This window comes from Panthera leo, chromosome D2 (assembly GCF_018350215.1).
Source record: "Panthera leo isolate Ple1 chromosome D2, P.leo_Ple1_pat1.1, whole genome shotgun sequence".
In the NCBI taxonomy this organism is placed as follows: Eukaryota; Metazoa; Chordata; class Mammalia; order Carnivora; family Felidae; genus Panthera; species Panthera leo.
Genome location: NC_056689.1, coordinates 55,223,947 through 55,251,680, shown reverse-complemented (window position 1 = coordinate 55,251,680; position 27,734 = coordinate 55,223,947). Strand labels below are relative to the sequence as shown.

The window sequence follows — 27,734 nt, the reverse complement described above, 5'->3', positions numbered from 1 at the left end:
ACAAAATGGAGGAGACAGTTGTAGGGAGAAGTTGATGTAAGTCATTTTAACTGGCCAGTGTCATGGTTATTCTTAGTGGCTCAGTCTAAGCCACTAAGATTATGGGACTTAACCTTGAAGGTCATTGACGGGAAGGGAGGGTCTAGAGAGTGAAACATGGAAGGTGATTCCAAGTTGGAGTTGGTTATAGACCAGTAGGGGAGGACAGACAGAAATAGGTAAGTGTCATAAGTGTGGTAGCTATTATATAATAGGTGTTGGCACGAGGATGCCGGCTGTGTGGTTATCAAGTTGTCCCCGCAGAGACCTGGAGGTGTGAAGCAGCAAGGCCCTGTTAGGGTGACTGCAAGGTGCTCACTGCAACAAGAGTGGAGGGTGGGCAGCCAGAGGTGGCAGGAGCCAAAGGAAGGCCTGAAGGTGGATGGTAAGGTGTGGTGTGCCTGAGTTCGGGTAAAGATTTTGGAGAAGGGCCACAAGGGATTTTAAACAGCTGCTAAAAATCGTAACATTTTTAATAACCTCCAAAGAACTCAAAGGTGCCTTCTGGGTGGTCAGTGATGTAGGTGAAGGAGTGAGCCACCAGATAAGAGTGCTGCTTTATTCTGGAGGTTCTCTCCCTGCCCTGGAGGAGATGGTGTTGATGTGTAGTGGCCTACAATGGCAAAATGAGCAAGTGGCCTGTGTGGAGTAGCTGAGGCTAAAACTTGGGGGTTGGGGCGGGGGGGGGTTGAGAGCTGCTGCAAGAGAACTGGATTGCTCTGGGTGTACAGAAGTAGAGGGAACGAGCTGGGTGGAGGACAGACATCTGACTCAAGGGGGGCGGGGGGGGGGGGGGTGCGCAGGAACTTGTATCCACTTGGAGGTTTTCCACAGGACCAGAGCTATGGGGGAGGAAACCCACAAATAATTAGGAATGTGACCATGCAACTAAGCTGGGCAGCTTTAGCTTATTGTAAAACCTTTTATTTTCAATCTACCACTAGTTTTCCCATGGGATTTAAGTTTAAAAGTATGTATATTTTAAAAATTGTGTGAACCCAGATTAGAGTTGAATCTATAAAAGTAGTGAGTGAGGTCAGGAACTATAGAACTGAGAAAAATTAACCATCCCTTTTCAGTTCCTATCTAACCTTTCAATACTGTGATTCAAATGTTCTGTTGCTAGTTGTTGGTTGACAGCCATAGGCGCATCATGACAAGCCTTCTGACCTAAAACTGTGCGGCAGGCCCATCCAGGAGGACCAGTGTCTTCAAACTATTTGGACTGGGAGTGTTGGTGAGGAGACCTGTTAGCTACTCACCGGGTGGGGATTAGAAGCAATAAAAGCTCACAGCCTCAGGGCCTGCACAAGAGGTCTCCTGGAATGTCTACTTTCCAGAGGAATTCCTGCTAATGAGGAAGCCAGTTGGCTGTTTGCCTAGTGCCATCTGGAGACCTGGAAGTGTCGCAGAAGTTTGTGAGGCTTCTTAGATGTTGACTTTGTGGACTCATCTATTGACAAGTGCTGACCTTCACTGTGTTGGGAGCATGGAACAATGGCATTGGGTTTGACTCCTTCCAGCATTCAGGCAGAAATGCCATTCAACCCCTTCCCACACCTATTGCCTGTTTAATGGCCACTTGGCCTTCTCTGCCATTTGGTGGCATCCATTCCTCCCAGATGTCTTCCACTTGTGAGTTCCTAACTAGATCTTCTTGGCCAATCTGGCTCCTCTCTGTGTGTGCCCATTTGATGATGAAGCAGGGTCAGCTTGGATTTCTTTTTTAAGGGCCAAGACAAAATATCCAAGAGCCCGCATACGGTGGTTCATTTCTACACCTTTACTGGTTTGAAGGACTTGTAATCCCAGTTAATAGATAAGAAGGCAGGTTACCATAATGCAGGAAATTCATAGTCCTGTATAAAGCCTGGCTCTGGGCTCCCTGTCAGCTATTTTGCCATTAGTGGCTGTGAAATCCTATGAAAACCTCAAAGGAAGTTGCGTTCTTTTTTTTTTTTTTTTTTTTTGCTCGCAGTGAGGTTCAACTGGGTGTGATGCTGAAAAATCTTTACACATTGGTGTGTTTTACTTCTTGATTAGGCCAATTTTGCTTGCATAAAAAGGTCTTTGAAATGCCTCATGATAATAGTACCTTGTATGTCTATAAATCACAATGGCTCAGTTCTGACAGTTTTTTTACATTTAAGGTATAATGTGGCCTTGGGTTTCAAATATCTCTTGATTATTCTCCTAAATTATTTGGGCATATGTTTTTAATTGGCAAAAAAATAACCAGACTTGAGGAGTTGGTCATTTTTATTCCATCAAGTTAATGGTGAGTGGCTTATTTAATAAAAACATGTCAGTAATTCAACACAAATAGCACGTACAGCTGTTCATTTGTCAATCTTTTGGCCTGTATGAAGCATCTTAAACTGTTTTGCTAAAGGATAGGGTCACCAAGAGGGGAAATCTGTCATTTTGAATAATTCTTCCCCCAAGGCACCCGTATCACCAGCCGCTACTGTTAGGTGAGGTGGGGTGCCGCAGCCAGCGCCCGTCATGGCCGGACGAGGGATGTTGAAAAAGCTGAGAGAATCGCAATCTGTGATTTTTTTTCCCCCCCTCTGAGCTGAAAGCTCCCGGACAGAAGATTAACTTCATTCTTACAGAGAAACGATTGTCCGAAAGCACCCAGCCAGTTGGTAGCGACGCGGACCGCTCACATCTGGTTCGTGTGCTCGGAGCCTTAACCGCCGCTGCCTGCCTTCGCCCACGTGTGCATCGGGGAGTTGTAAAGTGAGTTGTGAGGCTAAAACGAGGCGGGAAGTCCAGCCTTGATCGTCAGAAGCAGCGTTCTCCGGGGCCGGAGGCCGCGGTGGCGTCCGGAGAAGGGCGCCCTCGGCTCGGTGGGAGCTCGGCGGGCCCCGGGCCCTTGCCTTCAGCATCCTCACCTCGCTCCCCTTCCTCCGAAGTTGCGGAGGTGCCGGGAAGAGGAGGGGCCTCGCCTCGGGCGCCCGAGTGATTGGCTGCCCGGGGCCCCTGGCGAGGGCTGTGTGGTCCAGCCCGGGTGGAGAGGGGCGGAGCGGCCACTGCTCCAACCACCGCCACCACCGCCACAGTCGCAGCCGCCGCAGCCTCGGCCGCCGGGCAAGTAGCTCTGAGCGGCGGCTTGCTGGGCGCCCCGACGCGGACCCGGGCGCCGCGCTCTGCTCGCTCCGCGCCCGAGCCATGCCGGGCAGCCGCGCGTAATTTCCGTGCCCCGGCCGCCGCCGACCTGACCCTGTGCACGGTCCCTGGCCCGAGCCGAGCTTTCCGTGCACGCAAGCAACTCCCTCGGTCTCCGCCGGCCCCTCGCAACCATGCCCCGGGCGACTGCTCTCGGGGCCCTGGTGTCACTGCTGCTGCCTCTCCCGCTGCTGCTGCTGCCGCCGCTGCCCCGCGGCGCCGGGGGGCTCGCGGAGCGCTCGGACGCCGCCCCGGACTACTCGGCGCTGGAAGGCGAGGAGGGCGCGGAGCAGCAGCTGGAGCATTACCACGACCCGTGCAAAGCCGGTAGGTGCCGCGGCCGCCGCCGGAGAAGTCCGGCAGAAGTTTGCCTTTGAAATGCAAATGAGTGGTGGGCCAGCCTGCGCTGCCGTCTGTGGGGCGGGTCTCCCTCCCCTTCCCCCGAGATTCCCCGGCTCCCCGGGAAAACAATGCCACTCCGGCTGGGACGTCCCGGCCGCGGGCCTGCGGCGCGCCCCGGGTGACGGCCGCGGGAGCGTTCCCACAGCGGAGGAGGGCGGGCGCCCCGGCCGTCTGACAGCCAGGTGCTCCGCACGAGCCGCTGCCGGACGCGCGGGGCTGGGCGCGCCGCTCCCGGGCTCAGATGGAGCCGCGGCCCCGGTTTCCCCGCGTTTGCAAGTTGTGCGCAAAGTTTCCCGACATCTCGTGCCTGCTCTTGGGAAGAGAAGAAGAAGAAGAAGAAAAAACAAAAAACAAAAACCGGAAAGCTGCACAGCGGGCAAAGGGAAAGTGGTGGCCGAGGAAGAACGCGCGTGACCCGAGTTGCCGAAAACTTCCCTGTAGCCCCCTGAGCGTGGTCCGGGCCTGGGGGTCGCGGAGATGGAAGCCGGCAGGTGCTCTAATCCCTCAGGAAGCGGCGCCCCGGGACGCGCGGGTCTTTTCTGGCGCACGTTTGGTTCGGGCGCCGCGGCTCCCTTCCCGAAGCCACCAGCCGGCTCGTGTGTCCCGAGGGGCGTGGCTTCCGAGCCCAAGCGCTCGGGGCCTCAGCGCCACCGGGGCCAGAGCGCAGGTTCCAGGGAGCCGGCAAGTCTGGGGAGCTCCGGCCGCCGAGACAGAGCGGTCCTCACTCTCCTGAGAGATGGGCTCGGAGGCCCGGCCGCCGGCCAGCGGCCAGCGGCCCGCAGAGATGAGCGCACGGAAAGGAGAGCGCGGCCTCCCTCCTTTCCTAGCGCTGTGCTCGGCCGGGCCTGGGGGGTGGGGGGGGTGGGGGAGCACCGTGGCCAGCGGCCCCACTCTTTCACTCCCTGGAGACCTCTGGTAGCCTCAATTCATTGGGGACGGTAATTATAGGAGGTCTCGGGTGATTTATGGGAAAATTCTCTGCAAATGGAAAAATGAGGTGGTCCTGTAATTATTTGTATTGTTACTACAGCGGCTGTGGGCTAGGCTGGGGGTCAGACGGGTCAGCACTGGGTGAAGTCTGGGGAAAACCAGGTTACTAGGAGGCTGGAGGGCCGAGGGGTTGTGAGACCTGAGAATCTCGTGAAGGTTGAAGATCAAACCAGGCTTGAGGACCCTGGTCTTACCCTGCAGGAATACCCCTCCAGAATTCCCACCTATTCCTGTACCTGGTGGGGCCTCTGAGTTAGGAAGGTGGGCAGAAGTGTTGGGTCATTTGAAAACATATCAGCAGGTAGCATGTCCCTACCGAGGTCTCTCAGTTCTCACGCCACCCAGCTCATGACCAGGGAGAAGGGGCTCTGGAGCACCGGTGGAATGGTGGTGGCCTTGCCCTGAAAAGAGAGAGACACTGAGGCTGTGAAAATGGGATGGGTGAATCAGCCATCCCCTGGACTTGTCAGATCCTGGACTCTACTGGATGTGTGCTGGGGGATCTGGGAGGCAATATGGGTGTGGGCGTCTGGGGCCTGGACTGGGGAAGCCATCAGACTGCTCAGGAATGTACTGAGCACCTCTGGTATGCTGGGTGCTGATTTGGGTGCTGCAAATCTGGGTGAACCAGGCCTGGGTCTGTCTGTGAGAGCTCCCCGGCTCCCGGTCTCGGCCTTGTGGAATAACCCTAAGGCAGATTTGCCTCTTCGGGGCCTCATTTTTCTCCAATAATTTTGTAGAAAATGCCAGATAACCAGGGCATGCGTGTTCCGTGACTCTTTGCAGACAGGATGGGATGGGCAGGCAGGGCTGGAAAGTAGAGGATCTTGGGAGCTTGGTTTCAGCCTGCTCCAGGCATGTTCCACAGCCATCCTTGATCTTCACTTTGCCTTGGCCTCTCCTTAAGCTGTACTCATTCTAAGAGCGGCCAGAAGAGGGCGATGGCAAGGGAGACCTGGGGAAAAGGTCGCATCTCTGGCTGTCCGTGCTCCTGGAAATTCCCTGAGCTAGGAAAAGCCCTCTGGAAGGACAAAAAGCATTTCGCCAGGGCATTGAGACCTCAATAAAAGGACATGCCTCTCAGCTCAAGGGGGCACACTGCATTTCCTGGGTCCACATTTAAACCAAATTATTAGGGGCAGCCTCTCACCCTATCCCAGTCAAATCCTAACCTCCTGACTCCTCTGCCAAGAAGGGGGGCTTCAGGATTTTGAATCTAAAACACCTCCCACCTTCCCGTTCTCGAGTGGGGGTTCCCACTATGCTGCAGACACAGAGTGCATAGAGGAGAGTCTTGGATCTGATCCTGGTCTCTCAGGAGCTGAGTTAACCTCAAACAAGTCCCCTCCTCTTTGGGCCTCAGTTGCTCACCTACAGGACAAGGTGGTTAGATTTGTTAAGGTTGCAAACTGACAGTCCCAGGGAGCTGGTTCTCTTGGTCCACAAAACTGTCTTGCCCTGTGTGCACTTCCCACCTTGTGGGTATTTGAATTTGTGCCCCCGGTTCCTTCCTACTTAGTGTTCTGAGATTCTGTGACTTTTGCTTCCAGCTCAGTCTCTCAGAGGCTGACCAAACGGGTAAGTGTTTCACAATTTACTATTTTACTATTTTCCATTTCACTGCTTTTAACATTTTCAAAAACATTTTACCCTTTTAACATTTACGAATTTTATCATTTCCTCTGCCATTTACAAGCTTGTGTGACCTTGGTCAAGACACATATTTTCTCTGTGCCTTATTGTCCTCATTTATAAATGAGGATGATTCCTAATAGATTAACGTGCTTAAAACAGTGCCTGTTATACAGTTAGATTCTTTTTTTTTTTTAATTTTTAAATGTTTATTTTTGAGAGAGAGAGAGAGAGAGCACAAGTCCAAGAGGGGGCAGAGAGAGAGGGAGGGAGACACAGAATCCGAAACAGGCTCCAGGCTCTGAGCTGTCAGCACAGAGCCCAATGTGGGGCTTGAACTCATGAACTGTGAGATCATGACCTGAGTGGAAGTCAGACACTCAACTGACTGAGCCACCCAGACGCCCCTACAGTTAGATTCTTTACAGACAGGTTTTCTAGAAACTTGAAAGAAATCTTCCTGTGGACCTTCAAAGCAAGTTTGAAACTGTAACATTTAACAAATAAACAATCTACCTAATGCTGTAAAAAAGGATGTTTTCAAATCAGATGCCCGTGGAGTGGGAGTGTGTGCAATCCTCCTGGCCTGGGGCTAGGGAGGTATGCTGGTCTTTCTGGGCATGGTCTCTGCCTGGCTCTGCCGTTTTGTTTTTCATCTTAAACTGTAAGTGGGGCCAAGGGTTCAAATGATAGTGAGTTACAGGACATGCTCTCAGCCACCATGCTTCTGAGAACAACCTTTGCAAAGCTTCTGAGGACTTCCCTGCCTGCTTGCCCTCGTCTACAATTCTTTAGCTGGATTCAGAACCAGAAGGCCTAGGTCCTTTTCCCTTTTACTCTCTGTGTGGCCTTGAGCAAGTCACTTCACCTCTCTGTGCCTCAGTCTTCTCATCTGCAAAATGGGGATGGGAATAAACCACTTGCCTTGTAGGGCAGACCTGAGGCTACTTGTAGCTGGATTCCTCAGACAAGGACTTGTGTGTTGCTGGTTCATTTGGGAGGTGATCCCAAGAAGCAGGAAGAGTAGAACAAGGAAGGAGGAAATCCAGCGAAGGTAACTGCTTTCGTTGATGGAGTCTTGCATGCACCAGGACCTCTGCAAAGCTTCCATAAAGTCTCCTCGAATTTCCTACCCATTCAAGAGGGGGTTGGAACATTTTCTCCAAAGGCTGCTGTCCTTCACCGTTTGCTCCCTGTTCCTTTGATTCCTGTGTAAAAAAAACCACTGAAACTCAGTGGTGTAGAACAACAACCATTTTATTGTTTTGGTGATTCTGTGGATCAGGAGTTTGGAAGGGGCAGCGCAGAGGTGATTTGTCTCTGCTCCACAGTGTCTGAGCCTCTGCTGGGAATACTTGTAGGTTGGCAGTGGGGAAGGGGGGTGACTTGACAGCTAGGGGCTGGAATCATCTGGAGCCTCTTTCGGTCACAGCTGGTGCTTCGAGCCTGGCTATCGCCTGGGACCTCAGTGGAACTGTTGGCCAGAACACCTACAAGTGGTCTCTCCGTGTGGGCTAGTTAGGCTTCCTCACAGCATGGCAGCTTGATTCTAAGTGCACGCATCCCAAGAGAACCAGATGGAAACTGTGTTGCCTTATGTGGCCTTGCCCCAGAAACCGCCTATCATCATTTCTGCCATGGTCACAGCCTTCACAGATTCAAGGAGCAGGGACATAGACCCACCTCTCCATGGGAGGAGTATCAAAGTCACGTTGTTAGAAGAGCATGTGGGATGCAGGCTATTGTCACAGCCAGTCTGGGAAAATAGGACCTGCCACGCTTCTCCAGGCATTAACTTCCCGGTACGGCCAGCCTTCGTCTGCACGTGCTAGTGCCGTGGTCAGACAGATTCAAGTTCTTAAGCAGAAAAGTGGGGAGGCATGCAGCGATGCATGGAGCTGCCTCGAGTTAAGCTGAGGGTACGTGACTCAGATCACCAGAATTGTCTACGTGAAGCTCAAACCGTGGGAAAGTGCTTTGTAAACTGTAAAGTGCCGTATAGCCTTTTGGATTTATTAAACCCAAGGAAACTGGCTGGCAGCCAGCTTTACTTTTCAGCCGGTGGCTTGATAAATGCCAGCGCCTTCCTCCCGGCTCTATGTTGACATATGGCAAAATGTATATTGCTACATAAGTAAATATAGTCAGTGGCCCCTGATGGCTTATGGCTGAGGAGCCAGTGGTGAGGGTGCTGGCCTGGGAGCTACTCTTTCCTCATGAGGAAGCCTGCAATCCCTTCCCACCCTTTCAGACCTCACCTCTGCTCGGAACATGGGGCCCTACTCTACCTTGTCTTTCTCTCCCAGACACAGTGGCCGTACCAGTCAGGCCCTGATTTTCGGGGCCATCCAGAGCCCTCGAGGACAGTACACTCTGGGGCAGCTGTTGCCAGCAGCCCTCACATTACTGATGCGAGGCCAGAATATCACAGTCTGTGAGGTCAGGGACTTTTGTCTGCTTGAGTCCCTACCATAAGCCTCGTGCCTCGAGCAGCGCCTGGCACGTCGTAGGTGCTGGTCAGTATTTGCTGAATGAGGGAATGATGATTTTGGCCCTGTGTGATTGGGTCTACGGCTGAAGGCGCCTTCAAGCTCACTGTCCGCCTGGGAAGTAGTGAAGCAGACCCAGCCCAGTGGGCTGCAGCCCTCCTAAAAGTGCTCAGGGAGGAGTTGGGGGATCATGGGGTCCTGGGAAGTGCTCCCCTCCAGAGCTCCCCTCCATCCTTCATGGCAGAGGCAGGTGCCCTGGTTTCTTAAGCACAGTTGTGAGGATTCCGTGGTGCCTTGGAGGCCTGTCTCCCTGGCGGACCCTGTTCCCATCGCCCTGGCGCCCCTGCTCTCTCCTTTCAGGCTCCCACCGCCATGGGCCACACTCAGGGGAGGGCACCTGGCCTTTTTACAACTTTATTTTCATTCCTATTTGTCACGATGCCCTTTTATCAGCAGGTGCTGATTTGATGGAGTAAAAATATTTCAGGGCTGTATCGAAATGAAAGTTAATTTTCCCACTTCTCCATGCAGGAGTGATATCTAGCTCATCTCTGTTCCTAATATTTCACCCCGCAAAGTGCACTGGGGCAGGGCCTGAGGTGGTTAAGAGCATAGGCTTTGACACCTGACAGACCCGGATTCAAAATCTGCTGCCTATGCAGGGCTCTGTGACCTTGAGTAAGTTACTTAACCTCTCTGTGCCTCAGTTTCCTCACTTGAAAAGAACTGTTAATATTCACTATTTAGGGTTGCTACAAGGATTAAGCGATTCAGTGTTTGTCAAGTGCTTAGCTTTTGGTACAGGCAGGTGTTCAGTGTTTGATGTATACATTATTAGAGCACAGAGTGGTACTCACAACTACTTTTTGAGTTCTTTTGTTGACATGCTATAGAGGAATTTGAATTTTTGTAATAAATGAACAATTTAATTCAGGTGGTATAGTCAGGGATTCTTAAGGTCAGATCTGATAATTATTGATAAACAGTGTCTCCTAAGTAATTGAAGGGCGAATGTTACGGTATGTGAGTTATAGCTCAACAAAGATTTCTTTAAAAAGTAAGAGAAGGTGAGGACGAACCAGGGCAGAGTTGGGGGAGGAAAGGCACTGTCTTGGCCCCTGAGTAACTGTCATACAGAGACACAGCAACTCAACCAAGCAGGCGGAGAGAGTGTGGCCATCGGATGCCCAACAGAACCTAGAAGTCCCAACGGTGGCTAAGACTCAGATTGGGGCAAGCAGCATCTGGGAGAGGGAGGCCAGGAAGGGGCCCCGTTTGGATGATCATGTTCCAAGAGTTGAGTGATAGCTAGAAGACCACCCCACTGATCTTTAGCCTGGCCCCAGGAATAGACAGGTGGCTGTGTCAGTTCCCATTTTGCATAGCGAGAAACCGTGCATTTTGTCCAGACCTTTGATGGTCCTGTGACTTCCAGCGTTGTCTTTGTAGACAGAGCTCAAGTTCTGCAGACAGAGAAGTCCTCAGTGGCATCGTCCAAGGTGGATCCCCAACTCTGACATCAGTGGAACCCATTGTTTTCTTCTTTGTCCTTGCCAGTTGTACAGTGATCGGTGTCTCACACCCTCTTCTGGAATGGCAATATGTGTTGGGAGCGTGCCCTTTAATCCTCTGTCCAGTGAGACAGAGAGGAGGAGCAGGGCAGTAGTTGACCCACGGAGCCAGTCGCAGCAGCCCCGGATCTGCAGGGCACCCACCAAGCACAGGGCCACGCACTGGGCATGGTGATCTAAGTGTCAGTTGGACCTAGCCCTGTCCCTGGGAGCGTCCAGCTCAGGGCTGGGCATGGCCTCCTCAGCAAGAAGATGCTGCTGATGGAAGCTGGGTGTAGAAAGGTCAGCAGCATTCAGTAGCACCTCCTGTGGTCAGTTTGGGACCGTCGCTTCTCACTGCTTCTCCAGCCGCTGTCACGACACTAACCGGCTGGGGCGAGCTGCTCCCCAGCCTGTTGGCTCTGCACCCAAGCTTTGGAGACAGGCTGACTTAGGTTTTCCTTCTCATCTCTGTCACTTAATAGCTGTGAAAACTTGGGCAAGTCTCACGGTCTTTAAAGCCTTGTTTTCGTCGTCTCTATAATGCGATTAATACAAACTCCTGTTTTGCAGGCTTGTTGTTATAAAAAAGGCACTCAATACTGTGCTTAGCAAATGGAGTCATTCAATAAATATGAAATATTACAGTAATTCTGTGGCCCTGGAGAGCCTGCCATGTGCAAAAAGTGTGTGGATTAAATTGAGTCATGTGAATAGCACCACCACCTTCCATGCTATGAGAGAGCAGACTCGAGAGACAAACTGCCCGGGTTCAGATCCTAGCTATACCACTTAATGCCTGTGGCACCCGACGCAACTTCTTAAGCCCTCTAGACCCCAATTTCCTGGTCTATAAACTGTGGATACTAATATCTACCACATAGGGTTATTATGAAGATGACATGTGTTAATATAGACAAAGCCTTAGAATAGTGCCTGGAACATGGCAAATATTCAGTAAAGATTGTTTTTATTACTATCATCCCACAGAAACTTAGCAAGGTTTCCAATGGTAGGAAACCGAGTATTTGAACAACTGATGCCAGACAATGATGTTTCCAGAGCTTTACGTTTCCTGATGATGCTGATGCTGATAGTTCCTCCATATCCAAAAAACCTTGGTCTGAAAACAAATTTGCCGTGAAGGTCATTGGCTTCCCTGATGTTAGGAGTGGGGTGTGGTTTCATGCCCTGCAAGCCAACCAGGTGTCTAGGCCCCACTGAGAAGTCCGCCCCTGACTGCTTAGAGATTGGTGAATGGTATTGGCTGGGGCCCCCATTCAGCCAGTGGCTCTCTCTGGCCACTCTTCTTTCTAAAAGCATCCATTCTTCCAGATTTCAAGTAGCAAGCAGGATTTGGGACCACACCACACTTGATGGTGGCACAGTCCTTCTGCCATGAACACCTACTCAAGCAATCTGAATAGAGGATGTAACTTCATTGATCCCCAAACTTTTGCCTTCTTACCTCTCACCGTACTTTTCAAGAGGAGAACTACAATTATATTAATCTTCACAGTGGTTACAACATTGCCTTAGAACTTTGGACCATCCATACCTGATGGTTTTCAAAGCTCTTTTCCCTCTCCTCTCTCCATTGGTCTCTCAAGCTGCCAGGAGATGATCTGAGCACTCACAGAAGATGATCTGGGCTCTTATGATCCTGTGGGCGTTGGGAGATGTGGTCTGGGTGCTACACAGTGGGAGAGGCTGGGCTGGGGCCTACATGGAACATTGAACTTGTAAGCAGTGGGGCCAGGGCCTCCCACCCCTGTTGTCTTCTCTAAGCACATGGCCGCTCCAAACCTGGAGCTGCTCCCCTTCTCCTGAACCCTTCCACACAGTCAACAAGCACCTCTGTGCTGCCTGGTCTAAAGGTCACGTTGGTGCACTTGTTCCCCAGAGCACCATAGCCCACCACCTTCTCTCTACCTTTCTCTCTATCCTTGGCTGGGACTCCAACAAAGATGAGACAGTTCTGGCCTTCAAAGTACCCTGAGTCCCAAAGCACAGGGGAGAATGGTACAAGGCATCTGTCCCTCTCTGTTCCTCCATCCGTTTCCCTGAAGGCCCGGGGCAGTGCATGGTGTCAGGTCGGTTGAGGATGATGGGCCCAGCCACTCTCCTCACCCGAGGGAGAGGACTTAGATGGCCCATGTTTCCCAAGGAGACTTTGGGTGAGTGGCCATCCGGGTCGCAGAGCAGGTCAGTGAACCATCATGTTTAAGACACTGTTTTTGGCATCAGTCAGCCCATGTCACGAAGCCTGCCTCTGTCCTCATTACTTGTGTGGTTTTGACTAAGTTCTTTACCTCTCTGAGCCTCAGCTTCCATATTTGGAAAATGGGAACGATATGAAAGCCCATCATGTAGGTTTGTTTGAGGATTAAATGAGGCAGCGAACAGAAGTGTTTTGTGAGCAGCTATTGTTAGTTCTTCTCCTTGCTGTGATTACTATTACTCATGTTACTGTTCCCCATTTAAGAATTTCCCCAGAAGTGACAATCTCTCCGTGGCCTGTGTAGGCTTATCTCTCCCTCTCAGGGCTGCAAAGAGTTCTCTTGGGATCCATAGCATGTGGCGAGTGATAATTTATTGCTCCACAGCTCGCTTGCTCTCATCCATGAAGCAGAGGGAGGATGACAGATAAACCAAATGCATATAAGCAGGTTTCTCATGGTATCCTCTTAGCCTGCTCATAATACAGTTCTGCCTGGATGCAAACATAGCAACAGGAACCGAGCTTTCCTGCTGATTGGTTACAGACCTATCTGTGATCACGCCACCCTCTAACCACTTCTGTCAATTACCAATAAATATTCTCAAGCTCGCCTGCACGAGCACTTGAGTGTTGACGTTCAGACCTGAGCCTTTGCCCGCTCCGCCAGCTGGGCCACTTATCTCTCGGCTCATCCTGCAATTTGCACCAAGCCTCCTCCCCTTCCTCCCACCTGGGTTACTGGCCTTGAGTTGATGTGAGTCCTGTGTGAGCCAGTTTCCCACAGGAGCAGGCTACCTTCCGCCCTAAAACCTTTTCACATCCCTGGGTCAGTTCTCCCCATGGAGCTGGTGGTGGTTTCCCATCCTCTCACCCTGGACTCACATTGCTCCCTGGGGCTGAGCCCCCTGGAGGCAGGTACCATGTGGTACCAGAGTCCACCCAAGTGCTTCACCCAGAAGCTCTGGCACCATCCTGGATGCCTGTCTTTCCCCTCCTCTCTCATGCAGTCCAACCCAAGCCCTGCTGATACGCGTCCCTCCCATCTCCATTGCCACCTTCTGGTCTAAGGTGGGCTTCCAGCTGGGCTGTTGCGACAGTGCCTGAACCCATGCCCCTGCTGCCCAGCTTCCTTCCTGCAGTCTCTTTTCCACATTGTAGGCAGAGTGATCTTTTTGAAACTCATGTTTGATCATGTTTACAAAATCAGATCTGCTTACGACCCTCAGCTTACGTATCATTCCCCCCATCCCTGACCCTCCAAGGGCTTCCCAGGCCCTGATCTCGATCAGATCTCATCTCTTAAATCTCTCATCACCTTTGGTTCCCTACATGGTACCTTTTACCATCTGTTACTGGGTATAGTCATTGGTGTGATTATTTGCTCCTTGCCTATCTCCATATGAGACAATGAGCTCTAAGGCATAGAAACTAGACTCCTTTGATTTCCAGGTCATCAGCGCAGTGCCTGGCACATGGTGGGTGCTCAAGTAATATTTGCCAAATGAGAATCTGAGCAAGTGAGATACCATAGGGATTTGGAAAAGGTAGCAATCACCATAAAAAAAAAAAAAAAAAATCAAGGAAGGCTTCCTCCTAGTAAGCCTAGAAGGATAGATGGGATTTGAAGGAGGTGGGTGCAGGGGAGGGCACATAAGGTAGAACAACCTGAGTCCTGGTGAGGCAACAGGAATGCTTTTGATGTATCTGGAGCTGGGTAATTATTCTGGTTTGCTTTTCAGAGCAGTAGAGATAAGACTGAAAGAAGCTTGGAACAGTGAATATCAAACTGAGACATTTGAAGCATGTCCCTTAAAAAATGGGGAGCTATTGATGTTTTTCGAGCAGAGCACTCTTACAGTGAAGACATATATGCTTAGGGTCTGTAGAAGCAGGAAGTAGGAGGACAATCAGGAGCTCTAGGCCTAGGAGCATAAGGACCGGACTTGGGCTGTGACCTCAGGAATGAAAAGGAAGGGAAGATGGGAGGGAGATCATAGATCTGTGTGTGGGAGAAGCCCCAAGTTGAGCTGCGTCTCAAAATCAGAGTTGACACATGAATGAGTTCATCAAGGCATGCTCAGTAAACATTGGGGTGTCCTTGAGATGCGCAGGAAATGGAGATTTTTTTTTTTAACGTAAAACAGTTTTCTTAATTACACAGCTAATATACATCCACTGGAGAACATTTAGAAAATATAAAGAGCAAGCAAGAGTAAAAATTTCCAGTAATTCCATGGCCTGGAAGTAATTGTTAACCTTTTATTGTATATTCTTCCAAAGAAATTCTCATGCATATTTATAATGTTTTTTCTTTAAATGCTGTACATACTGCTTTGAACCTGCTGGTATTTCATTTTCACTTAGCACCATGAACTTCTTTCCATGATAATAAAGCTGCTTTTGTAATACATGTCAATTTAAATTGTTCTGTACATCACTGTATAGATGCATCATAATTTGTTTCGTCAATCCCCTTTTGTTGGACATAGAGATTTTCCCCAATCTTTTCTTCTGTTTTTATAAACAGTGATGCTGGAGTCATCCTTGTTGCTAGATTTTTATGTACATTTAACGTGATTTCTTTTTTTTTTTTAATGTTTTTTAACGTTTATTCATTTTTGAGAGGCAGAGTGTGAGCGGGGGAGGGACAGAGAAAGAGGGAGACACAGAATCTGAAGCGGGCTCCAGGCTCCAAGCTGTCAGCACAGAGCCCGATGCGAGGCTCAAACCCACAAACCGTGAGATCATGACCTGAGACAAGTCAGGCGCTCAACTGACTGAGCCACCCAGGCGCTCCTAACATGATTTCTTTAGAAAAAAAAAAATCCCTACATGTAGAATTGCCGAGGCAAAACTGTAGATGCTTTTAGAGCTTCTGATTCTTCTTTTCAAATTGCCCTTTAAGCCTGGGTGGCTCAGTCGGTTGGGCATCCGACTTCGGCTGAGGTCACGATCTCACGATCCGGGAGTTCGAGCCCCGCGTCGGGCTCTGGGCTGATGGCCCGGAGCCTGGAGCCTGCTTCTGATTCTGTGTCTCCCTCTCTCTCTGCCCCTCCCCCGTTCATGCTCTGTCTCTCTCGGTCTCAAAAATAAATAAACGTTAAAAAAAAAATTCAAATTGCCCTTTAAGGTTTTTTTTTAATTCCTTTGAACTTCCACTAAGGTTAACTTTCTGTATTCCAGTTTTAGAATCTTTAAAAATCTTTGCTGGTTTGATAAGAAAATGATTTGCATTTCTCCAATTTGTGTTTATATTGTTAATTATATTTCCTTTTCAAATGATGTTGAACCTTTAACAATTGATTTTGGCCGTTTGCATTTCTTTTGCTATGTGCATTTCTTGTTTATGCTGTGTTTATTTCCTGTGTTTTTTCCTCTTCTGAGTTTTTTTTTCTTTTATTCATGCTCATTTTGCTAATTGGATGGTCGTTTTTTTAACATTTTGTAGAAACTTAAATTTTAGGAATTTCAACCTTTTATCTGTCATGTTTGTCACAAATAATTTGAGGGGAGAAGATTTGTAAAAAGCAGAAAGTTTATTCTGTACCTTATCATTCCCTTTGTCCGTGGTGATAATTGCATGGCTGTACCATCTAAGCTTTTGAATTTGCTAGTAGTGGACCCAACATTAATTGGCTGTGTCCATCAAGGTCCAGTTGGGAGACTAAAATCATACCAGTAATTTGAGAAGTAATTCAAAAATTTAATATAAAGGATTATGAACTAGCAAAAGGGAAGTGGTTACTGGAGAATTCTAAGGAAAACAGAACCAGCAGACGTGGGGAGTAATTACTAGGAGTAAACTTCAGAGAAAGTGCACCCCCACCCACCCACCCAGACAAAATTTGTAATTTCATAGGAGAGAACGTGGCCCTGGTCCAGTGGAGGTTGGAGAAATTCACTGAGGTGCCACAAGAAAAGACTGATGAGTGAGGAATCGCCCTTTGGAGTTTGGGCAAAACTCTGAAGGGTGGGCATGGGTGAGTCTCCTGAACACCGCTGGCAACCACTCCATAGGAACAAGAAAGATGAGACCACTGGCCTAGGAAGAAAAATCCCTTCCTCTTGCTCTGTCCCTCTAGTGCCCTCTACTGATAAAGCCGATTGTCGTGCCAGCTGGCAAAGGAGGAATGTTTCCAGGGTGCAACTCCAGTATCACAAAGCATGAGAAGAAAGGGTAGATTTACAGCTGAGAAACAAGATATTGGTAGCTGGAACATTGGTTAAACAAGCTAGAAGTTTCTTCGTCGCATCAAAGTCTGGAGGTTCCGCAGTGCAGGGCCAATATGGCCTCTGCTCCAGAAAATGCTCCAGGATGCAGTCTTTTTACAACTTGCCCGTCCATTCTCCCGAGGTTGAGGCCCTGTCCTCCTGGCCCAAGATGGTAGCCAGAGCGCAAACCATCACATACACAGTCTAGACATGGAAGACACGGAAAAGAAAAAGGCACAAAGGATGTGGGAGAAAAAGTTTCCCAGGAGATGCCATTTGCCACTTCGGCTTTATCTTATTGGTCACGGGGCCACAGATAGCTATATGGAGTCTGGGGGATATTTCTTCTGGAAGGCCTGGAACTGAAAATCAGAGGTTCCATTATTATGGAAGAAGTGAGAAAAGGTATTGGTGGACAATAAGCAATTTCTGCCATGATAGACTAAACTTGCTAGACCTTTATGAAGAAAATTTAGTCAAAATGATGATAAGTTCATTTTCATTATTGAACATTAGCCAGATACACAAGGTAAGTTCTTAGAGTAAAATCTGGTAGAATGTTAGAACGGGAAGGAACCATTGGGATTATTTATTCTAAATTTTTCACGTTTCCTGTGAGAACCCTGAGGGCCTGGGAGGGGCAGTAACTTGTCCAAGTTCACACGGACAGCTACCGGCAGCTGTGGCCTGGAGGTGGGTGCCAGGTCTCTCTACCCTCTGCCCAGCATATCTTTCTTTCCAATCTCTGCACTACTTGGGGTCTCCAGGGGGCCTTTGTCTTCAGAATGAGTCCTGCGTAATTGTGCTGGTAACTTGTGGCTCTATGCAAGATCATTCCACAGTGGAGATATTAGGGCTTATGAGATATGCCTGGTCCCGGAATCAGGCACATAAGATACAAAATTATAGCCCGAGAAGCTCTGGCTTTAAGGACCTAAACTGCACCCTTCTCTCCAATACTGAGTGGAGGCCTGTGAGCTCAGGCTGTGGGAACATAGCAAGTGTGAGACAGCAGTGGGTCATATTCTGCTGGAATTAAGCGGTGAAAAGTGTTCTCTTAGGCCAAAGTAGCCAATCACCTTACTAGTCTGAATGCCACCGTCCTGTTTAGCTATGGAAATAACATAACGGAAGGATTTTCTTAGCACAGTGATGTGAGGCAGGGTCCCAGCAGGAAACAGACCTTACCCTAGATGTTTCGAGTGAAGAGACCTTCATGAAGAGACTACTTACAGAGGCAGGGTTAAGGAACAAAGAAAAGCATGAAGCACCCAGAGGCGAGTAAGCCACCCCTGTGGCTGAACGGACAGGGAAGGAGCAGTGCTGTTGGAGCTGGAACCGAGCAGGAGGGGAAGTGGCCGAGGGATGTACCTGCTATGAGAGACAGCACCAAAGGAGGGAGAAAGATGGGAAGAAAGGCCTGTGTCTCTCGCTCCCCTTCCATCTCATCTGCCAGGCTTCCTCCTGCTTGAGTACCACAAGAAGCCAGAGAACAGGGGTCGTGGCGGATGCAATCCATAGGATCAGCCTTCCCGGGCACAGAGCAAGGCAGAGAGGGTGGAGAGGAAGTACAGAAAGAATAACTTTAATCACAGCTCAGGACTTGCTGCAGATATTCTTTCACAAGGATGGGAATACTTTTAGTATCTTTAAAAATACATATGTAAATGGCCAATGTGTGGCACTATGATGCCACTCCTCCCCCACGCCAAAGGCAGACATGGCTAATGGATCATGGAGCTCTTTTCCATGGGTCCAAGAAGTCACCTCACAGCGCTCAAAGAAACATCACCAACTGAGTGGGCATGGTACGTAAGATGAGACCTATTTTGAGCTATAAAGACTTAGATAACCTTGCAAGTATGGCCTACCTGCCTGCTCTTGCCAATCTAGTGGGTAATCCTTTCTTTCTGGGAAATAGCTGCATGGGTATTTCTTAAGCCAAGTGAGTCCTGCTTGGAAAGCCAAGATGTGGCGTGGCTCTGATATGCACTGATACAGCCATATTGTGATGTAGATGAAGAGGTGAGGCGGGAGGCCATATCTGCCTTGAGCCAGGCGGCCACCAGCCCAGGCACTAGGAGGACTCCCTTGGCTCATCTGTAAAATAGGATGGTGTCAACCAAGGCAGAACTCCCTTGAGTTGGAATCAGCAGCTTTCAGAGCCCAGTTGCTCTGTCATAGCCGGCTGTATGTGGTGCTCTCCTCGGTCCTGACTGATCTTTAATGTGGAGTCCTCTGGATTCTAAGGCCTTGCTGTGTTTTTGGTGTGCACTCTCAGACTGCTGAGTTCAGACCGTAAGTGGCTTTGAGTAGGAAACCCTTAGCTAGAGCAAATGAATAATAGGTTAATGAACGTTGCCAGCATGGTGTAGGGTGTCATGGCACATAGGCCCCAGCTCATGTGCCATTTCTATGAATTTGTGCTGGCCCTCTGCAGCACTGTGTTGGGATGGACTTGGAGGCAGTGTCCATGTTTGATAGACAGGAGGACCGTGATTAGGGATATCGCCGTGGGTAGAGGGGAACACGTGCCTGTCTCATATTTGACATCCCTGGTGTAGGGAAAGAGCACCTATTTCGAGCACATCATTTAACCTTCCTGGACCTCAGTTTCCTCACCAGGAAAAGAAGGACATTGCTTAGATGACTTTTAAACTCTGTCCAGCTTAGGAATTCCATGATTCAGACTAGTTTATAAAGAATGTGAAACTTGCCACAAATCTGATCCAATTAAAATATTTCCAGCTCCCCACTCCTTTCTGCCATATGTTGAGTAACTAAGCTATCTGTCCCTTGCGAGGGCCATTTCCCCAGGCTGGAGCAGCTGGAGACCCTGAGACAGGAGGCCTCCCATACTAAACAGACCTTACTCTTTAATCTCAACCAAAAGATCCAGGAGGCGTGATTCTCATCTCGCCCCGCTTCCTCTCCTCTGTCCTCCGAGAGCCCGAACCTCTCCCCTCGTGCTCTGCAAACGCGCCTGAATGCAGAGTCCTGAAATTTAGGTTCATGGTTTCAAAGTTCATGGTCCTGAGAATAAACAAAAAAACTATTGTGGTTGCATAGAGCTGTGGACCCCATTAACACCGCCCCATGAATATTTATAGTGTGAAACTACAAAAGAACATAGAGGCCATATTGTATTTCCTAGAACTTTCTTTCCATGGGGTCCTTTCTCTGTGGGTCACTTTAATGTAAGCTTTGCTTATTTAGTTGCACACTTTAAGCCGATTAACTTTTTACTAAAAAAAAAAAAAAAATACCCCTCCCTGTTTGTTTGTACATACACTCCCTTGACAAAGATTCACAGAAAACTGCTTTAAACCTGTTCAATCCCTCTGCTGGAAACTTGGAGTGAACTAAATGTGTCTCTGGGTAGGATTTCCCTGTAACTGTTCTTCCGCCTCTGGCCTTGTTTCCCGGGAGGAATTCCGATGGTTATAGAATGCGTCGTATTTAGTTCCTCTGAAAATCTCGGCTTCTCTCTAGGCGACCCTTACGGAGCACTAGCGAGATCCTTCCTTCGTGGCTTGTCATTGGGATGACAAAGGGCAGGCCCTGGGTGGGTAGATACCCTCTATTTCTCAAACAGAAATTGTAGGAAAATCAAACATTAGAGCTGGAGGACCTCAGAGGCCGCAGACTCTACTGGTCTCCAGACTTCAGTGAGCCTGAGTCACCTGTGTGGGGGCGGGGCATGAATTTAAAATGCACATTCCTGGGTTCTGTCTCTGGAGTTTCTGATTTCATCAGATCTGGGTTGGAGCTTGGGGATCATCACGGCAAGACACTCCTTAGACATTTGGAACCCAAGTGGTTTGTGGACCATGACTTGGGAAGCACTGAGCCGGTTCAGCTGTCTCCTTGTACGGGTGAAGAAAATGCCACCAGAGGGGAAAGTTGTCTGTCCAATGTCACACACAGCATCCACGCTCCCTCTTCCTCAATACAGCTGAAGCCTGTGGCTCCATAGTGCTTTAATCTGGGCTGTCGTGTCCTGAGATGCAGCTTTACTGTGGAACATTTGTGATGAGGTCCATACGAGGGAAGCTGATTGAAATATAAACCACCTCTCAGCACAGGCCCAAGTTGAAAGTGTAGATGTGAAGGTGAGGCCATAGCCTGGTTGGGGGAGGGGAGGGAAGAGAAGTGGAGGTAAGTACCTGTTGGAGGTCATTCTCATGGGAAAGATCAAGGTCTCCGTGGGTTTTGGAGTGAGACCCAGGGTGGGGCCTATTGCCAGGATAGACTGGGAAATAGTTGGGGGTATCCTCAAGCAATGTCAGCCCCTCCCCCCCCCGCCTGTCCTCCTACTCTCTGGGTGCCAGGAAACAGAGTCCTGGGGAGAGTGTGGTTGGTGACAGAGGGTGACAGCAGAGTCAAAGGGGTCTCCCTCTGACTGGCTGGGCTTCTGCCTGGCTCACGGGCTTCCCAGCTCTGCGACCCCCAAACCAAGGGCCACTTACCACCCCCAGGATCCCCCAACCAGACTTTCAGAATCTGGGGTAGGAAAGGGTGTTCGGGACCCCCTGGCCGTCCCCTCCTGCACTCTGACCCCTCCAAGCACCCTTGCAAGTAGCTCCTCTGGGAACAGAGCTGACCATGAGATCAGCCCCCACCTGGAGTCCCAATTTGAGAAACTGGGTCCTGTGCCAGGCAGTGAACTGAGCTCCAAGTTTAGAGCCAAAAGGTCTGATTTCAAGCCCCACCCACTTCTCATAGGCTGTAAACGTGGGCTGGTCATTAACTCCCCTAGGTCTTACTTCCCCCATAACATGGGGCTGACCGGTTCTTGCCCTGCTGTCCCCTGTGACTTCAAAGAGGAGCATGCCTTCACTCGTTCATTTATGCAAATGCTCTGCAGGCACTGAGCTGTGGGCTGGGTTGAGTGGTGGGGACAACAGGTGCAGGGGACTGTGAGGGGCTGTACCAAACTGAGGGACTCCTTGTGGCCTCCCACACCATGGGTGTTCTAACCGCCCCGAGCTCTGCTCCTGGAGTCCGAGCCTTCCCTTGGTTCCTGTGGTCTCACGTTCTACCTTGTTCTTGCTGTCCTTGGCGGTCCACACACATGGGTCCCCTGCGTCAACTGGGCCCCCCCACATGGGGCCCCTTCTGCCCCTGTCCTGACAGCGCCTTGCTGCTTCTCACCACAGTGCCTTTGCTTACACTGCTCTGTCGGTCACATGCCCTTTCCTCTCGTTGCCCACTCGACAGACTTCTGCTCCTCCAGTGTCACCCCCTCTGTGAGGCTTCTCCTGATTGCACCCCCACGACTACATCAGTCACTCCTCTGTAGGCCTCCCTCCCTGAGCAGCGTGGATCATTGCGAGGCAAAGATGGATGGCAGTTGAGAGTGGACTTGAGAGGTGGCCCAGGGCAGATCGCCTTACCTCCTGAGCCTGCTTTTCTCATCTGAAAAATGATGCTGTGTATTGCGTGGAGTTGCCATTGGCAGGGTTAGAGGAGCAAAGGAGCTTGGCATCTGGCTGGTGCTCAAGAATGATCAATCCCTTTCTCTTCAGTGCCTTGCTCCTGGGAGAAGAACTAAAACATCAGATTTGGGAGAAAAAGAGGGCTGATCCAAGATAAAGGAGGATGCATTGGGAGGGCATAGGTTCTGTGTCACTGGAAGTGTGTGAGAAGAGGCCATTCAGGCATCAGTTGGTGGGTTGGACCCAACGACCAGTAGGGCCCCTCCTAGCCCTCAGAGTCTATAATTCCTGGAGGAATGCTGAGTGGTGCAACAGTCTCCAAAAGGTGTTCCTTAGGACAGGATTCAGTGAAAAGAGATGCCAGGGCAAACCACATTGGGAAAGGCTGCATTCTCTTTCTCTTGGAGACTCGTGATATTTGTTAGGATTGTAAAGCCTCTGAGAAGTCCTGCAGTAAGGGAAGCTGTTTAATGCAACATTTCTTATTAGAATTTAAAACTTTGGGTGGCACCTGGGTGGCTCAGTCAGTGGAGCCCCCGACTTCGGCTCAGGTCATGATCTCACAGTTTGAAGGTTTAAGCCCCGTGTCGGACTCTGTGCTGACAGAGACTGTTCCGAGACTGGAGCTTGCTTTGGATTCTGTCTCCCTCTCTCTCTGCCCCTCCCCTGCTCATGCTCTATCCCTCTCTCCCAAAAATAAATAAAAATATTAAAAAAAATTTTTAAAAAGGTAAAACTTTGGGAAGACTTGGCTTTGTTGGCGAGAGTTCTGACTTGGGAATCAGGGAGGCCTCAGTTAACTTAAAACATCTCTGAAGCCTCTTCCTGCTTGCATGGCCTTGACCGAATCCTAACTCCTCTCTGGGCCTTTATTTGAGGTTGATGTGTAGAATGCATTTGGCCTGGTACCTGAGACAGAGTGCTAAATGCTTCTGTTGTAGATGGGAAAAGGCAGGCAGGACAGGATGCTGTGAGACTCCTCAATGGGAGCCTTTTCCTGCAAGGCAAGGCTGGCTCATGGTCATCTTTTGCAGCCTTGAGGGTCAGGTATACACATGGGATCAGATGGGGAACATAATATAACTTTACAGATACTCATCACAGTAGTGTGCTGGAGCTGGCTCTCACCTGTAAGCTCGTGAGAACCCATTGTATGCTCCTTTTCCCAATTCCACGTTCTGTAACTCTGAAATCAGCCAGGGTGGGAGTGTTTACACCAGGGAAATCAGCAAACGCGCCAAATCAGGGCTCTCCCCTCCCCTTAGCCAATTGTTAATTATCAGCACATCACTCACTGATCATTAGAAAGTATTTCTTCGAAAGTAGTCTTTTATATTTGCAAGTTTCTTATATAAAAACTTTAAAATTGTATCTGACTACTTTAAAGATTTCTATTTTTGATTTCTGGAAAGCATTTTTCCTATTGTATTTCAGGATCTATTCCTGACATAGTTACTGGCCAGAGCTTCGTAACAAAACACCACCACCTTGTGACAACTCCCTAAATTGCAGGTTGGAGTTCCAGTGGGCTCAGCCAGGACTGGAGCAGATGGTATTTCCACCGATGGGCATTTTAGATGTTTCCTCTGGCTTCTCCATTCAAGTTCAACATTTCTGTGAAAGATCACCCTGCTTGACCTCTTCATTATAGCCAGGACAAGCCTAAGAGAGGTGCAGGGGGGCCTGTGCCCCCAGGGACATGGTTGAGTGAAGCAACCTCTGGTGCCTTGGGTCAGTGCTTCTCAGACTTTAGTGTGCACACGTTCATGGGAATCTTGTTCACATGCAGCTTCTGATTCAGCAGGTCTGGTGTGGACTCTGTGATCTCGTATTTCTGTCGAGCTCCAAGACAACAATGCTGCTGCTCGTCTGCAGATTACACTTAAGAGTAGCCAGAGTTGGTGAGGGAAACTTTCCCCAGATGGTAGGAATCCTCAGAGAGTTTCTCTTAGGAGATGGCCATGGGCCATGTTTTGCCTTTTGGTAAGAATTCAAAAGCTGTGTGTTTTGAATGCATAGACTTAGCTCATTTGCTTCTAACTATTGTTCAGCCAACGTGTTGACTTAATTCTTAAATTTTCATATTAAAAATTTTTTTTAATGTTTATTTTTGAGAGAGAGAGACAGAGCATGAGCAGGAGAGGGACAGAGAGAGAGGGAGACACAGAGTCCGAAGCAGGCTCCAGGCTCTGAGCTGTCAGCACAGAGCCCGACACGGGCCTCGAACTCACAAACTGCAGGATCATGTTATGGGCTGAAGTTGGACGCTTAACCGACTGAGCCACCCAGGCGCCCCAATATTTTTTTTATTTATTTGGAATCTATTTTGGTGTATAGTGTAAGGTCCTCAAATAGCTAACCCATTTGTCTATACATAATTCATAGTTTAGTCCCCCTCTTTCCACAAATTTGTGAGATTTCCTTATATATGAATTTTCTTATATAGACTAGAGATCACTTCTGGACTATTCCATGTTGCAGGGTTGTTGTAGCTTTAAAACATATTTTGATGTCTGATGAGGCCCGTCCTCCCTTAGTGCTCTTTCTTGACTGTTATCACCTAATTATGCAGATGAACTTTAATACCACCTTATCATAATAAGAAAAACATTGAGATTTTGATTGAAGCATAATAAACCTACACATTAATTTGAAAAAAAATCAACATAGCATGTCTTTCTTTTCATGTCAGTCACTTTTTATAGCTTTTAGTAGAATTTTACATTCTTGACATAGTACCACACTTTTGTATCAAGGTTATTTCTAGAAATGTGGTGCTCTTTGTTATTTTAAATATAATTTATTATTTTATTTATATCATTATATAAAATTTTATTTTATATTGTTTATATTCGTAAGATAGCCATTAGCCACATGTAGCAATTTAAATTTAAATTAATTAAAATAAAATAAAATGTAAAACTCCGTTCCTCAATTACATTAGCCACATTTCAAGTGCCCAGTAACCACATGTGGTTATTGAAAAGCTCAGATATAGAACTATTCCACCATTGCAGAAAGTTCTGTTGCACAGCTGTATAGTGGTATTGTTGATCCATTGTTGATCCAGTGGTATTGTTGACCTTATGTGTTGTTACAGCATCTTATTTTATTTGGGAACACTTTTCAACTTATTCTTTTAAATTTCTAGGAAGAGCAGTTGCTTTTACCCAAACTTCTGGTTTATTTTCTGCAACAGTATTACCCTGATTCTCTTCCTAAAGATGAAAGATGAAAGATGATTCTCTTCCTAAAGATCTTCCTAAAGATGAAAGCAGGAAGGGCCAATATATCCCTGATGGTTGTTACTCCCACACTCACCATGGCAGACATCACTAATCAATCACAGCACTCTTTGCTGTTCCCTGAACTATTGCTGTTTTTGAAACTGACATCTTCGTGCCTTGCTCTTCTCTGGTTCCTGAAATGGAATAGGATGCAGTGGCAGGAAAAGAGGTGTCTTCCCCATGTGTGCTCCCCAGGGGAGGGCCTTGATCCCACCTCCTGAGAGTAGTTCTCCAGTCATTCTCCTCCATGACCTTCTATGGCCCCACTCAGGGAGGCCTGTCTTTTCTGTTTCATTATTCTTATTGCACTATCTGAAGAGGACATCTTTTTCAGCCTTCTTCCTTCCCATAGAAGGTTGGGGGCCCAAGGATCACTAGGGGTCATTTTAAATCTCAAACAGTTGAGGTCTTTTGCAGGCCATACTAGTGGGCGTTTTGCGCACAATACTTTTCTGAAATGTGAGTTGTCTTCCTATTTCATTCAGCTCCACATGCCATAGCCACACCACAGTCATTTCCTAGACATGCCTCTCTGTCCGGCGTAATGGCTGGCACCTTGCACTTATGAGGCCTCTGTGAGGGAACCACACTTTTGGTCTCCTGTACCGAACCATGCTTCTCACACTGAAAGAATGTACTGGGCACCATCTTGACTGGCCCTCGCTATAGAGTTGAGTTCTTTTTTTGTCTCACACAAATTTCTTGAGGTATATTTACATACTGTACAATTACCCATTGTAAGTGTACAATTCAATGATTTTAGTAAGTTCATAGTTGTGCAACCATCACCACCATTAAATTATGGAACATTTCCACCACCTGGAAAAGTTCCCTCCTACCCATTTATAGTCAAGTCAAGTCCCCATCCTGACCCCAACCTTAGCGATCACTTTTCTGACTCTATAAATTAGCCTTTTCTAGACATTCAGGATAAATGGAATCATCTTTTGCATCTAGCTTTTTTCACTTAGCTAGATGTTTTTGAAATTCATACATGTTGTAGCATGTGTCAATAGTTTGTTCTTTTTAATTGCTGAATAGTTTTCCATTTTATATGTATATCACTTTTTGCTGATCTGCTCCACAGGCAATAGACATTTATGTTGTTTTCAAGTTTGGAGCCATTGATGAATAAGGTTGCTATAAACATTTGAATTTATGTCTTTGTGTGGACATATGTTTTCATTTCTCTTGGGAAGTTTCCCTAGGAGTAGAATTTCTGGGTCTTTTGATAAGATTATGTTTAAGTTTTTAGGAAATTGCCAAATGATTTTTCTACAGGTAGTATACTATCTTATATGCCACCTAGCAATGGATGAGGGTTCCCATTTCTCTACACCACAAAGCTGAGTTTGAATTAGCCTTTGTTACTCAAAGACCTTCTCAGTTTTCCTTTCATTGATTAGTAATGAGAATAGGTTGGGTCTTCCTCAATTTCTGCACTCTCCCTATTCCTTTTCATTCCACTGTAAATTGCCTAATTCTCTATAAAACTCTTTTCTTTCTTATGAAATGCAGCTAATAGCAACCAAAGCATGCTATTAACATTCTGACTCTCCATCTCTCCACTCAAAGCCATAGTTCATTCAGTTTATCATCTGCCTTCCAAGTTAATGCAGGCAATATTTTTACCAGGTACCTTATCACTGCGTAACATACGTCACCTCCTTCCAGCCTTAATTAACAGTTTCCTTGACATCCACTGCCTTGTGCCCAAACACAATTTATTTTTGTTACAGTAGAACACTACTTCTGATAGCAATTTCTGTATTAGTCAGGATGAAGATATTGTGCTCTGGTAACAAATAGCCCCAAATCTCAGAGACTTATAAAAATAGCAGTTTTTATCCTCCTTATTCATGCCACGTATCCATCCTGATCAGCCATATCTCTGCTCCACATCATATTTACTCTAGAACCCAGGGTGATAGAGTCACCGCATTCTGGAATGTTGCTTGTCTTTTGGTAAAAGGGAAAGAGGGCATGTGAATCATGCACTAACTCTTAAAGCTTCCTCTCACATTTAATTAGTCATAGCAGGTGAAGTGGCCAGTCCTAACATTAATGGGACAGAGACAGATAATCTTCCCCAGGGAAAGGCAGCAAATATTGTGAACAGTAGTATCATTTACCACATTATGCTTTTTTTTTTTTTTTTTTTTTTTTTTTTTTTTTTTTAAATATCCTGGAGACTCTGGCAAAGAAAGAAACAGCTGCCTCTATGTGGTAGTTTTGCCCAGAGCTGCTCACAGCTAGAGTAAGACAGGGTGTCCTTTCAAAATACCTTATAGACCTAGGCCTTT

At 48.1% G+C, this 27,734-nt stretch overlaps 1 protein-coding gene across 1 annotated transcript in view; it reads left to right on the top strand.

Moving 5' to 3' along the window:
* The first annotated feature begins 3,105 nt into the window (after window positions 1-3,105).
* TLL2 (tolloid like 2) overlaps window positions 3,106-27,734 on the top strand; it is a 122,952-nt gene continuing 98,323 nt past the window's right edge. Inside the window, exon 1 of the mRNA XM_042908867.1 lies at window positions 3,106-3,537. Coding sequence (XP_042764801.1) covers window positions 3,345-3,537 — 193 coding nt within the window. The 5' untranslated portion in view covers window positions 3,106-3,344. The remainder of the gene's footprint in view (window positions 3,538-27,734) is intronic.